Below are 13,947 nucleotides of genomic sequence, written 5' to 3'. Positions count from 1 at the left end.
TGTAAACTGCGTATAATTCACAATGGATTTCTGCAGCAATCATGTTTTAGCATGAAGAAAATGGATAACAGTGTGAATTATGCAACTGGTGGGATAATCAATTGCAGGACACATCACCAACTCACTCTGCAGAGACAAGAACAAACACTATATGACCAATTTGATGGTTTACAAGGCAATGAGTCATGTGATGCTATCTCACATGCACGAGTTGTCCCCTGCATCTACAAGAGTTGCTTAAAGAAATGGAGGTTACTTTCCGAATAGCTGTCATATGTATTACACCTAAAGAGTACACTGAAGAGGAAAGGAAATATTCTGTTACCATAGGAGACAAGAGCCCTCTGGCAGAACAGATTTAACAGCTGACCACAACTACAGAATCCCTTAAAGCACAGCTAATTGCATGTACCACCTGCTTTAACATTTTAAAACTCAATGCTTTATTCACAGAGTGCATTTGTGAGTTCTGTATAATTCTCAGAGTAAACAGTAATCACTTCCACCTCTAACCAGTTTACCTTTGTAAGGGACATGCAGTGTGTTTTTGTGGGAGGTATGAAATTCATTCCTAAACCTTATTTAAATGAACTTCATGCTTCAGAAAGATCAACTATATATATTTCTAGCCTCTTCATGACTTTGTCCTCCCCTGTTATGGTTTACAGAATGTTGTTGGGGCTCATTTAAATCTGGAAAATATGTACTTTTAAAGACTGGTTTGGAATGTAACAGAAAGCTTTAATTTATTCTAATCAGCATATTGCAGAAACAGTAAAAAGTCACTGATTTATATTCAGTCTTGCAGCCAGCTATTCTGAGTTTCGTGGATATTCTTACTGTGAAGTTCTGATGCAAATCTCTGATAAACATATCAAAGTGTACAAGTTAGTCCTGAGACCTTCTCATCAGTATGTTTTTTCTTTCTGAGATTTCTTGAAACTGTTTTTGACACAGCAGCTTCATATAAGATACTCTTCACAAAAATATTACATTCTTTTATGACAACTCTCTAAGAATTTTCTCACCAACTCAGCCTCTGCTGAAGATGCAGTTACTTCCTTCCAATACTATAGGGATGTCATCAGTCACATGTAGGATTTTTAATTTCTCTTCAGAAAATTACTACATCAATCACGTAATTTTGTTCATGGTTATGTTCTGGCAATGAGTTGTAAATTGGAGAGGAAATAACTATTTTTGTGATGTTGAATGACTTTTACATTCCTTCTTCAGATTCTTACAGTATGAGTATTGCAATAATCTTTTGATATTACAGAATCTTTGGTGTCTGCCATGTAAAGTCATAGCATTATCTGTATAACTACAGAAAGATAATGAATGTATATGAAAAGAGTGGATACTCCTAGACTGGCAATGATTTCAGCCAACTGTTAACGTTTCTAACTCATTTTTGTGGGCAGTGCAAGAATACGTCTGTGGGAGTGTGTGGATATATGTTTTTATGTAATTAATCTTCTCTTGAGTATGTTCAGGCTGACTATAACCCCAGATTTTACCCTCAAATTAAAAAAATTCAATAAAAAACCAAGAATGTTACTTTACATTATCATTAATTCATTACATTACCATATGTATCTATATAATATTTTTGATGATAATCTGAGTGTAATCTACTGACATGTTTTGTTTTTCTCTGCCATCTTCAAGGGCACAGTGATTACAAAGCTATTTAAAACATTTTCAATTTTATATATATGAAATTGTGATGATGATTGTCATATTGTTCTGTGAATGAATGCTAAAGTACGTGGTGCAATCCAAAAGTTCCCGAAATATATTAATAGAAACTATTACATCTTACCTAGATCTTATTCTGCACAATCACCTTCAAAGTAGTCCCATTGGGAGCGCATACACCGATCCCAGCATTTCTGCCACTTTTCAAATGCATCCTGGAAGTCTTTCTTTGTTAGGGTGTTTAGTACTGTCTGCGTTTCCGCTTGAATTTGCTCAACTGTATCAAATCTTCGCCCCTTCAACTTGATTTTCATCTTGGTGAAGGGAAAGAAGTCGCATGGAGCTAAGTCTGGCGAGTNACGATTGCTGCTTGCTTTCAGGGTCATAGCCATATTTCGTCACCAGTGACAACTTTCAAGAGAAAGTTTGGATCCTCTTGAAGCTGTTGCTGAAGTTCTCTGCAGACTTCCAAGCGATGCTGCTTCTGTTCATTTTGCAGCAGTCGTGGCACAAACTTCGCCGTAATCCTCCTCGTGTTCAGTTCCTCTGACAAAATTCGTTGACATGTACCATAACTTAGTCCCAAGGTGTTACAGAGGTCTTGGATGGTCAGTCTATGATCTTGCAGAATCAGATCCCTAGTTTTTGCGACATTTTCTGGTGTTTTGCCCATTGACGGCCGTCCCGAATGATCGTCATCATCAGTCAATGTTCAGCCATTTTTAAAATGCTTATATCAGTTGTAAGTTTGTGTCTGCCCTAAACTGTTTTCACCAAAAGCTTGCTTCAATATTTGGTGCGTTTCTGCAGCGGTTTTCCCAAGTTTGAAACAAAACTTTATACAGACACACTGCTGTCTCAGGTCAGCCATCGCAGAACCGCAAACTCAGGGAAACACAATGGAAATACGTTCACCAACAATAAACCCAACCACTCAACTCGATGCCACTTGCCACACTGATTCAAGAAGGATGTGTGAGGAGACACCTAGCGGTATTTCGATGTACTCATAACCATTCACACACAAAATTCAAATTTCGGAAACTTTTGGATTGTCCCACGTATTATTATATTTATGGTGACCTGGTGGTCTTGGGACAAAGCACTGGAGAGTTCTGAATTTGATCCCTAGTGAGAACTGTGCAGAATGTTATAGATTGAAATTTTCACCCTTACTAAAGTTAAGACTTTGGGAATTTTAAGCCTGGAAGCCCCCATTCCCAGTGGTTCAGCACCAACATAAAGTTTTTAGTCCTCTCTGCTGACCATTATATTACCACTAACAGAAAAATAGGGCCGCACCATAGCTCAAGCAGTTAGTCACTGGCTTCTCATGCGGCCCGGGTTCGATCCCATGTCTGGTCAAGTGGGATTTATGGTGGACAAAGTGGCGGTGGGGCAGGTTTTCTCTGAGTACTTCGGTTTCCCCTGCCAATCTTCATTTCACCAGTTGCTCCACAGTCACCCTCACCTATCATCTGGGGCTGGTACAATAGGCCAGAAGTGGCCGCAGTACAAGGGACTTAGTCCCACCCCACTAGCAATAAAAAAAACTGAAAAATGTTATAATCACATATAAGGATAACTGTGTCTTCTAACAGCTTTGTAATTACTATACCCCTGAAAATGTCAAAGCAATGCTGAAACATTGTAGGTAAGATTGTACTTTTATTTTTCATTAAAACTTAAAAAATTCTTTCATATTATAATATAATTGTAATTGACACAATGGTCATGGACTCAACTTTTAAGGTTCTTTACATTACTGTGTTTGAGACAGTTTGGAAGTTAAAGACTTAAAGAATTCAGAAGATGTAAGTGGGAAACAAGAAGAAAACATATATAATTTTGAGACTGAACACTGAGTGTAGCAGTTTATTGTCAAGGTTCAAAGTTTGATTCTCAGCCTGGCTACTAGCTATTTGATGAGTATTTTGTAATTTTTCTGTTCTTAAAAAAAAAAAGTAAAGCTATCCCTGTAACAGACCGTGGAGGCCCATAGGGTTGTGAGATGTCGAGGCTCCCACATTTTCTAGACAGTCAGCTTGCAGATGGCAATGAGGCTGTCAGCCTTACGCGTAGGTCACCCTTTACCCCAGGAAGATTCCAGGTACTCATTTCTGTTAGAGGATGAGTCAACCCCAGGGCCATAGTGTGGCTGGAAGGATTAGATCAATTGAAAAATTCAATAACCTCATCAGGACTCATACCTGTGACCTTCCAGCTTGTAGCATAGTGTTTCAACCAACTATGGTACTGTGTGCCCCCAATTTTTCTGTTCTTGGGCTTTGAAAATGAACATACTGTCATGTGTTGGGTATGTAACTCGACAGATAACTTTACACCATCTTGGATCTAGGAAATTTATTCCACATTCGCTCTTACACTTGCACAACTACTGCCATCTGCAGTATCGTAATTACTTCTCCTGCTGTAGTCACTTCCATGCACTCAATACAACAACAACTCATAACTGCTAGACTCCGAATACTGGATACTGGATGCTAGTAACTCAATACTCAATCCTCCTAAATAGTGTTTGCTGCTCCTTATTTAGGCTCGGCACATACAACATAGAGAACACACTGCTGCTCGGCAACAGATATCGGGTATTGTTGTCAGGTGTTTCTACCTACACATTGTCTAGCAATAGTCACAGACTCGCCTGTTGCATGACATCACAACCTAGTGGGGACAGGTGTTTACCGAGCGTTGTGTAATGATAGGAGGAGTGGGGATACGTGACATCACTCGTGGAAATGCAGGGTTCACGTGACCCCTACTTCTTGTTGCGCCATCCACGTTACAATATTAATGTATGAATTTTTGTCCTTTACATGTAATTTAAAATTTCCAGTAGATGAAATATAACATGAAACTGAAGTGTAATTAACTTATTAAAACAGTGTCAGAGGACAGCATCATGATGGCTCCATTTTAGAATTTAATAGTGTAATGTACTTGTCATGATGAACCATATTGCTGAAAGTAAGAAACAGGTGACAAAGAAATCACTGTTGTTGTTGTTTTTTTGTTTTTTTGTTTTTTTTTTTCNCATCAGCCCTTCTATAACAGGTATAGCATCTTTAAAAGCCCAACTTCCTTTACATATTTCATTATTACTGAAGAAATTAGCAACTACACAGTGAAATAAATTGCCTGCAATTTCAGAAAAGGAATATGGTCCCTGCTTTCACAGTCCAATTATCATGTGTGATAACTTTTATCAAGTGTACTTCACAAGTTAGCTACAAATAGGAAGAACTGGATTTGAGATAGTTTTATAAAATCGTATCTGCCATCATTATAGCACCCTTTTAGAGTCCTACAAGATTCAAATAAGCAGTGATTTACAAATATAAATCACTCCGTAAGATTTGAGGCTTTCACGGCGGTGACTATGAAGAAAGCAATCTTCTGGGATTTGGCACCGTGTATATGTGGTGTTAACCGACGTTTCGGAGGAACGTATCGCCTCCATCTTCAGGGTAGAAGGAAAAATATAAGAAATCTGCAAAGCGAAGAGACCGTGAGAACCGGTAAAAGCAGTCTGCTCACCGGTTCTCACGGTCTCTTCGCTTTGCAGATTTCTTATTTCTTCTACCCTGAAGATGGAGGCGATACGTTCCTCCGAAACGTCGGTTAACACCACATATACACGGTGCCAAATCCCAGAAGATTGCTTTCTTCATAGTCACCGCCGTGAAAGCCTCAAATCTTACGGAGTGATTTATATTTGTAAATCACTGCTTATTTGAATCTTGTAGGACTCTAAAAGGGTGCTATAATGATGGCAGATACGATTTTATAAAACTATCTCAAATCCAGTTCTTCCTATTTGTAGCTAACTTGTGAAGTACACTTGATAAAAGTTATCACACATGATAATTGGACTGTGAAAGCAGGGACCATATTCCTTTTCTGAAATTGCAGGCAATTTATTTCACTGTGTAGTTGCTTATTTCTTCAGTAATAATGAAATATGTAAAGGAAGTTGGGCTTTTAAAGATGCTATACCTGTTATAGAAGGGCTGATGGGAGTCATATTATTCCACCTCCCCATTTTCAGAGGACTGATGGGAGTCATTTTATTTCACCTCCCCATTTTCACTACATATAATTGAATAGAGAGAATTACAGTACTTTACATCTTATATTAAATATGTGCACTAGATATATCCTGTTGGACTGTAGGTTTGTAAGGGGGAAAGTTGCTATGCTTTTACCCTGATAACTTCAATTGAGTAGACAGTAAAAACATGAAAGATGTTAAAACAGATCTTAAACATTTTAATTTTAAATTGGTGTCTTTCTGAGCATTTCTCAATGTTCGTTAATACCCTTCTTCCTAGCAAACTTGAGGCAAAAATGTCTGAATCGTAACATATTATTTTGAGCTTATGATGTAGAATCTCTAAAAATATGTAAATGTGCATATTTGTTACAAATCTCATTTAATCATCGTTGTCAATGGCAAAACATCCCTTTTTGGGCCATAGCCTTCCTTAAAAGATTCTACAAGATTTGTCCATTCCTGGGAATTAGACCATCCATTTTTCACTTTTTGAATTTTGTAACAATTCTGAATCTTGCTTAAATACCTTGGGAAAATAATGTGATGCACGTGACTATATTACGGTGATATTCATGGACTGTGTGTGGACTTGTAAATTTGTTTTCTCTTTACGAAGCTCCAAACCAAAAGGACAGAAATGCTGCTACCTGTATATGTTTACAATTTGTTAAGGGATTAGTCTCCACAATTCTGATAACTATACTCTCGTGATTTTGTATTGCAAAATTACAACTAACATATGTGATGTATGTTGTCTTTTCCTGATTCAGACATTGATACTGGGACAAATATTCAGCATTCTGATGAACAGATTTTAGTTTTTCAAGATTTAAATGAAGTTTATATACTTGTCATTTCATCATGAAGATCAATACCTTGTAAGGACTCTAATACTATTATATTTCAACAGAAATATGCACTTGATATTGCTGTACAAAAAGACCTTTACATGATGGTGATCTGCATACCCATTCTTTACATGATACTATTCTTTCTATAGAAAAACGTGTATACATTTTAAAACTGATACTTCTTATGGCTCACTGTTTTAATTATTAATTCTTAGAGTAGTTTCAATGCAAGCCAAAATGCTAAATGATATTTCTATATAACATAAGTCAGACCTATTACAGAAGGTGCCTCTGTAGACACTTCAACATTGCATACTGATTGTGTGTAGGTATGGCACACACTATAATGACAAATTTACAGAGTTATAAAACTATTATACTTAGAAACAGAATGCTCATCCAGTACTATATTACCTCATCTATGAATGTTTAAATGAAAATGTGCTTTTTTCTATATTAGAAAAGGTAGCATGAACATACTTATAAACTTACAAAGGCATGTATATACACGGTGTGTCCAGGATCCGTTAGGACTCATTTTTTAAATTTTGCCCTGCAACATCTGTTGGCGAGTTGTGGCATTAAGATTCTTGAAGTTTCCACTGTGGCTGTCTATAATCAAAGTGCAAGCATTGCTGCCTCATGTGTTCTGACCTTGAATGTATCAGTACTCTTCTGACGCTCATCGGAAAATGGCAGTTGAACAGAGAGCCAACATCAAATTTTGTTTGAAGTTAGACAAAACAGCCGGAGAAGCATACAAAACGATGAAAAGTGTGTAGGGTAGTGATTGTTTGAGTCGCTCGAACATTTCTCAATGGTGTGCTGTATTTCATGATGGCAAGGAGAACACTAAAGACGCTCCACATGCATCAAAGCTAAGAACAAGTTGCATTGAAAAAAATGTGAAAAAAGTGACTGAAATCCTTGCATCAGACAAATGTGTTTCTGCAAGACTCATCGAGGAACTTTTGGGAATACAGAAAAGTACTGTGCATCAAATTTTGACTGAGGATTTGGGCAAACGGAAGGTCTGTGTGCGGTTTATACTGCACGCACTGTCAGGCAATGAAAAACATGCCAGAGTGGAACAGTGCAAAGACACGTTACAGTCAGCCCAAAGTGATACAAAATCGATTGTTACTGGTGATGAGACATGGTGTTTTCAATATGAGCCTCTCACAAAGTGGCAGAGTGCAGCGTGGTTGAGTCCGAAGAAAGTGCGCATTCAAAAGAGTCGAGTAAAGATACTGCTAACTGTTTTCTTCGATTCCAAAGGAATCATTCACAAGGAATTTCTGCCAGGTCAGACAGTGAATTCTGATTAGTATCTCAAAGTCCTCAATCACTGTGGGCAAGAATTCTTCGAATTCGACCTGAATATCGAGAGCAACGTTCCTGGTCACTTCTCCACGACAATGCCTCACCCCACAAATCGAAGATTGTGCGCGATTTTTTGACCAGAAAAGGGATCACAGTCCTTGGTCATCCTCCGTATTCGCCAGATTTGGCTCCAGCAGATTTCTGGTTGTTCCCAAAAGTTACGTTGGTGATGAAAAGAGACTGTCACAACACCATCCAGGACATCCAAAGGGAATTTACTGCAGTTTTAAATGCAATTCCACGAAAGGAATACAGTGACTGTTTTCAAGAACTTTTCGATCAATTTCAGCTATGTATTGATTCAGAAGGAGACTATTTTGAATATAATTCACGTCTTATATTTTTAATGAACACAGTCCTAATAGAACCTGGACACACTGTGTATATATAGAGATTTGTGATGAACGCTGCCATATGAAGTTCTATACTTAACAGTCCTCAATGTAAGGTTGTCATAACAAAACAATATTCTTTCTAAAAACATAATATCTAATATCTAACATATGGAATGTAGAAAGACAGTTCCTGTATAAGCTGCACATAGAGAATTTGCAAACATAATCGTGAGGGATCGGGACATTTTCATTCGTGGCATACTAAGACAATGTGATGGATTCAAAGCATTTCCCTTGCCAACTGTCACACTTTCACTACCTGAAATTAAAACACTCTCTCTTCCTCATGTGACCATTTCACAGATGAACTAATTGAAACAGATACTGTGCTTGAGAATGGGCGATTCTAAATCATTCTAAATCAATGAAGATTTTTCAAACACTGATGGGATAATGCTTCTGTGATATACTGCAGCAGTGTTATCACTTCAGGTAGAAGGTAATGAAGATAACTCATGGCTTGGAGAACTGTTATGAAAATTTGAAGGCCTATAATCTGTTGGGGGGGGGGGCTTCACCACTGAAAAAAATTAGTTCCTGTTTTGGAAGGAACAGAACTATACAACTTGAAAAAAAAATACATCTCAAAATATGTGGAAGTTTAATCCATACTAGTGTTCGTCTGAAGCTGGAGAAGGGCCATAGAATATCAATTCAGGTATCTGTCCACCTTGGACTCCTGTCCCATTCGTGCTTTCAGATGAACATTGAAACTGGAAGGTTACACATCCGACAGTCACTTCGCTCATTCCTTCCTGACCAAAGTAGCTTAGCTCACTGCCATCTAGGATTGCTGATGCAGTATAGAAGGACTCAGGTTCTATCTGAATAGGATGCTCAAAGTAAACATGGAAAGTATTGCTTGACCCATCTGAAAAGAACTTTGTGTTGTTTTCTGCCATGACCCGACCCAGACGCTTAAGCTCAATTTTAACATTGTAATCAGCAGCTCCTCCAGATGATCCATACAGTCCAAATCCCACCACGAAGATCCGTTTGTCAACGCTGAATTGAATGCTATCACAACGTCCCCGATAACGCCACTGATTGCTTCGATATGCACATGACTGGAAACGGTGGCAAACCTGTTAAACGTGAAAATGGTATAATGTATAAATAAGATCACTTACACAAAGAACTAATTATTCATACAAGTGTTTGGGGCATATACAGTCTGTTGTTAACTTTCTGCAGATCATGAGAATAAAATTGTAAGTGGTAAAATAAAGGTTATGTACCTGAGGTTTAAGGCCTGCACGTGACTTGGTGGGGTAACTGAGCTGAGGCTTGTTGTGTGCTGTGAAGTGGAGGAAAATGTCAATTGTTTCTTGCAGTGTAAGAATCCCCAGTTGTGCAGCTCCATTAGCAAACTCCTCTAAACTCATTGTGGGTATGCGCACCAGGTACAAAGCACTACCCAGAACAGTGCGCTTGTTCTGTGGCGTGGCTTCCAAGTCCCGCCGTGCACATTCAGCAGCTGCCCAATTCAGCGCTGCCTCAAACAAATGCATCTCCTTACAGTTGAGGGTCTCGCGGGCCAGAACGGATTCCAATGTATGAATGTCAATGTCCACAAAGCCCTCTGACCGCAAAGCCATTTCAGCCTTTCAAATACAGAAACTGATGTTAGAAGAGAACAGAAATATTATCATCAGAGATATCAGACACACCAAATCGTACCAATATAAATTTCTGTAAAGCGTGCACAGTTACTGTCTCTACAATACAGGAAGTGCTGCTTTGAAAAAATGTTGACACTTCACATGTCTTATGATCAAAAAGACTGCTTTTAAGCAGTTGTCATCAATGCGACATACCCCATAGTCTAGAACTACCAACTATTAACTTAAAATAACATTTCCTAATTTAAAAGTAAGGCACATGAACATACTGCAGGCATTCTAAATGCAGTGAGATGAATAGCATAAGAACCCCATATAGGGAAATCACATGGTATCTTACCTGTCCAGTCAATATGTTTAGTTTAAATTTTGTACTGGAAATTCTCTTTCAGTCAGAAGCATATAAAGGGTATAATCCACTCACTTGGCCAATGATGACTGCCACTTTACATGAAGGCCTAAGTAAACTTTTGTATAAAAACATTAACATGAAAAATGTTTTGGACAGCTGTCCCTGTGCCCAAGCACTGTGCCATGTTGATGTATAGGTTCATGCACAAAGCTCTGGCACTATATGGAGGTGAATGGTTAGCCTTATGCTCAAATGAACTTCACTCATGGAGAAAGATTTTTCCATTCTCCAATGGATTGGAGGCTGGATGGGCCTCACAGACATTTGGATGTGGTGGTGAAGAAAAAATCCCACTGCTCCTACCAAAAATCAAAATATGACCAGCCAGCTTTACAGAAGTAAAAACAAAGTTATTTCATTTTGTACATTTTTATAGGCAGCCATTTTGAGAGATTTCATGAAATGTGTCTTTTTTTATGTAAAGTGTATTCAGCCATGAAATGAAGAGAAGAGTCGTAATGATAAATTGTTAGAAGTGTTTGTAAATTGTTTGTGAGAGGACAGAATGGCACTATGGCCCTTGGGTTCACTCAGCCTCTAACAGAAATGAGTACCAGGAATTAATTAAATAATTTTCCTGGGGAGTAAAGCGCGGCCAGCGCGTAAGGCTGACAATCTTACTGCCCATCTTTGAGCCGATTGTCTAGATAATGTGGGACCCTCAACGTCTCACAACCCTATGGGCCTTCATGGCCTGGTACAGGGATAGCTTTACTTTTTTACAGTTTCCATCTTACTGTTTTACATTCTAAACACAAATACTTTAACAAAACTCAACATATTTTTTGATGAGCTACAGCCATGCATCATTTCACAATCCCATAACAAGTGATGCTAAGTGCTACCTTCACCTCACAAGCGTGTATGTCCGCTATGTTGTTATTACAACATTAAAATGATGAGTTTGAGGTGGTCTGCAACCCCATAACATTCATAACAAATTGTATATCTTCTGACATAAAAAGGCAAAGTTGTCCCATTGTTTAATTAATTAAGCACCATGCCATGAAGATATATGGGAGAGTGGAGTGGTCAATTTCACTCCCCTGCTTTATCCCTGGAGAAGGAGCCCCATTGCCCATTGGAGAGGAGGTTGAGTGAGCCCCAGTGCTGGTCTGGATCATATTAAGAGAAAAATCTTGTCCATGCTGGGAACTGCACCATGGCCATCCAGCCTGCAGCCTACTGCTACACTGACTGAGCTATCCTGACACCTATCTTCTGTCATATGGTTAAAAAATTGGAAGGGGCACATAAACACAGATGACATGATCATGTTATATGTCCACTTCAAAGGGATGTAGCTAAAAATACAGAAACTTGCATAAAATAGTCATTACCTGTCAATATGAAATGAGAAAGCGTTAACCTTCACTACATATAGTTTTGATTTAGGAATGAAGTTGGTGCACATATATAAGAAATCCATTACTTATCCCGTCACACATTAAAAACTAAGAATGAATAAGCGTGATACAATTTAAAATATATTATTTTAAAATTAACACATAATTGTATTTACATTGTCAAATTCTCAGAGCACAATATAAATAATGGCCATGGTTGTAATTACATATTAAAAGTAGTAGACTGGTTCTGTTGGAAGAGATGGCAATAAGCATGCATAAAAATGAAAATATGCATGGTTAAAATGTCCACTTAGGTGCTCTTGTTCAATCAGATCAATGTTCATAATACCAAATATGTGAATGAACTGAGGTTCTGTTAACTTTTTCTAGAACTAATATGACAAATATGACATAAACAGAAACATCTGGGTTTCAAGTAATCTGGCAACTGTTTCTTGATAGCATCGTTAATGCAGTAACTAACCACTGCTAATATATCTTGCATGGGTATCTATCACCTCCACATAAAATATATGATTTGGCAGATTGGGGGAGGAAAGGAGTAGGAAAATTTTCTTTTGGTGTATTAATATTGTTTGGTATATCTGAAGAGAAGATACTGTAGAGCTAGGCATAGTTGGGAGGATGCTATTAAAATGAATATTAAAAAAAGGGTGTGAAAGATATGGACTGGATCACCTAACTTAAGATAGAATCACGTGGTAGATTCTTTTCAACATGTTATCTTTAGTTTTGATGAAAGCTGGGAAATTTCTTGAGCAGCCCAGTGACTTTCACCTGAAGAGGGGCTCTGCTTCATGAAGTTAATTATATAAAACTGTAAATCCCTTCTTTGCAAAATCAGTCCTACATGCAATGAAATGTAAGAAAACAAGAGCCCCCCACTGCCCATTGGATAGCAGACTGGGTGGGTCCAAGAGCTGGTATGGATGACGAAGGAGGAGAGAAAAATTTTGCCCTTATTGGGACTCAAACTGCAACCCCTCGTCTGTCCATCCTGTAGTCAGTCGCTATACTGACCACACTATCCCAGCTTCAGTGTTTTCACTAAGGCTTATATAAAAGCAAAAATGATTATTTCAACTTTTTTGAAGTTGATGATATAGGTGCAGAGGTCATAAAATATATGCTATAGCAAAAGAATAAGAAATTTTTGGGATGAAAGGCAGCAAGGCAGCACAATTTTGGGAAACTTGAATGAAGTCCCACTTGATGATTTTATTGACTTCAGAAAATCTGTTAAAAACCTTTAGTGAAAGATACATTCCTTTTATTCTTATACATTCTTTATTTATTCTTATTCTTTATACATTCTTCCTTTGAAGAATGTTAAATTTGATTTCACAGTGCAGAATACCCTGTCATTTATGGTTTGTACTCAGATGTCATTACCCTGAGGTGTGCAATAGGCCTAATCAACTGACACACTATTATAGTATTTTGACCTTTAGCTGGGGTTTCACAAGAACTTGGCTTTACTTCATGCTTTGTCCATGTATGTGAAATTATTTATGGTCACAAAAAGATAGAAAATCAAAATATGAAGAACTGGACAAGGCCATAGTGACTTATATTTGATATAATATATCATACAGTTTGAGGTTTTGGGTTAGGTATGAAGAATGCTTACTGGATATGAACATCTGAAGGAAAGTTTTACAGAAAAAGGTGTAATATCATGTAAACCAGTTATGGTCTGCATCACTGGTGAAAAATTCCTGAGTTCCTTCATGACTAGGCAACTGATTTTCTCCAATGGAGAATAGCATGTTCTTTAACAATAGTAACTGTAATGTTGTACTTTAGCGTCCTGTTGCACTGATTTTCATCCATGATATGTATGTAATGGCCATCTTGTAGTGCACTCAATTTCATATGTCGCTTCTTACTACATGTTTCGGCCACATAGTGCCATCTTCAGGTTCGTTATTTATGCTAAGCTATTACACTGTTTGCCATCTTGTGTCTTTCATAAAATTATTTAGAAAGTACATTATTCGTCAACAATAATAAAATTTGTATATACTAAAACTTGTTAAGATTATTCATCTATATGTCTTAATTCAAACTCGCGTATAGTATGGTTCGTCCACTATGGGAGTCGTTTCTGTGTGTACTGTGTCTGTGATGTGTCCTTC

The 13,947-nt window shown here is 37.8% G+C and overlaps 2 protein-coding genes across 9 annotated transcripts in view; one reads left to right on the top strand and one right to left on the bottom strand.

Moving 5' to 3' along the window:
• Window positions 1-13,947, top strand: part of LOC111875467 (transcription factor IIIB 90 kDa subunit) — a 98,992-nt gene that overhangs the window by 10,273 nt on the left and 74,772 nt on the right. The gene's annotated exons all lie outside the window — the stretch shown is intronic.
• Window positions 7,762-13,947, bottom strand: part of LOC111875468 (BTB/POZ domain-containing protein 6-B) — a 41,614-nt gene continuing 35,428 nt past the window's right edge. For all 5 annotated transcript variants that reach the window (XM_023871747.2, XM_023871745.2, XM_023871746.2 and 2 more), the window contains 2 exons: window positions 9,644-10,009; window positions 7,762-9,490 (listed from right to left, as the gene is read on the bottom strand). In XM_023871747.2, coding sequence (XP_023727515.1) covers window positions 9,017-9,490; window positions 9,644-10,009 — 840 coding nt within the window. In that variant the 3' untranslated portion in view covers window positions 7,762-9,016. The remainder of the gene's footprint in view (window positions 9,491-9,643; window positions 10,010-13,947) is intronic.

This window comes from Cryptotermes secundus, unplaced genomic scaffold (genome assembly GCF_002891405.2).
Source record: "Cryptotermes secundus unplaced genomic scaffold, Csec_1.0 scaffold304, whole genome shotgun sequence".
In the NCBI taxonomy this organism is placed as follows: Eukaryota; Metazoa; Arthropoda; class Insecta; order Blattodea; family Kalotermitidae; genus Cryptotermes; species Cryptotermes secundus.
Note: the sequence above shows the minus strand (reverse complement) of the source record. Positions and strands in the feature narration are given on the sequence as shown.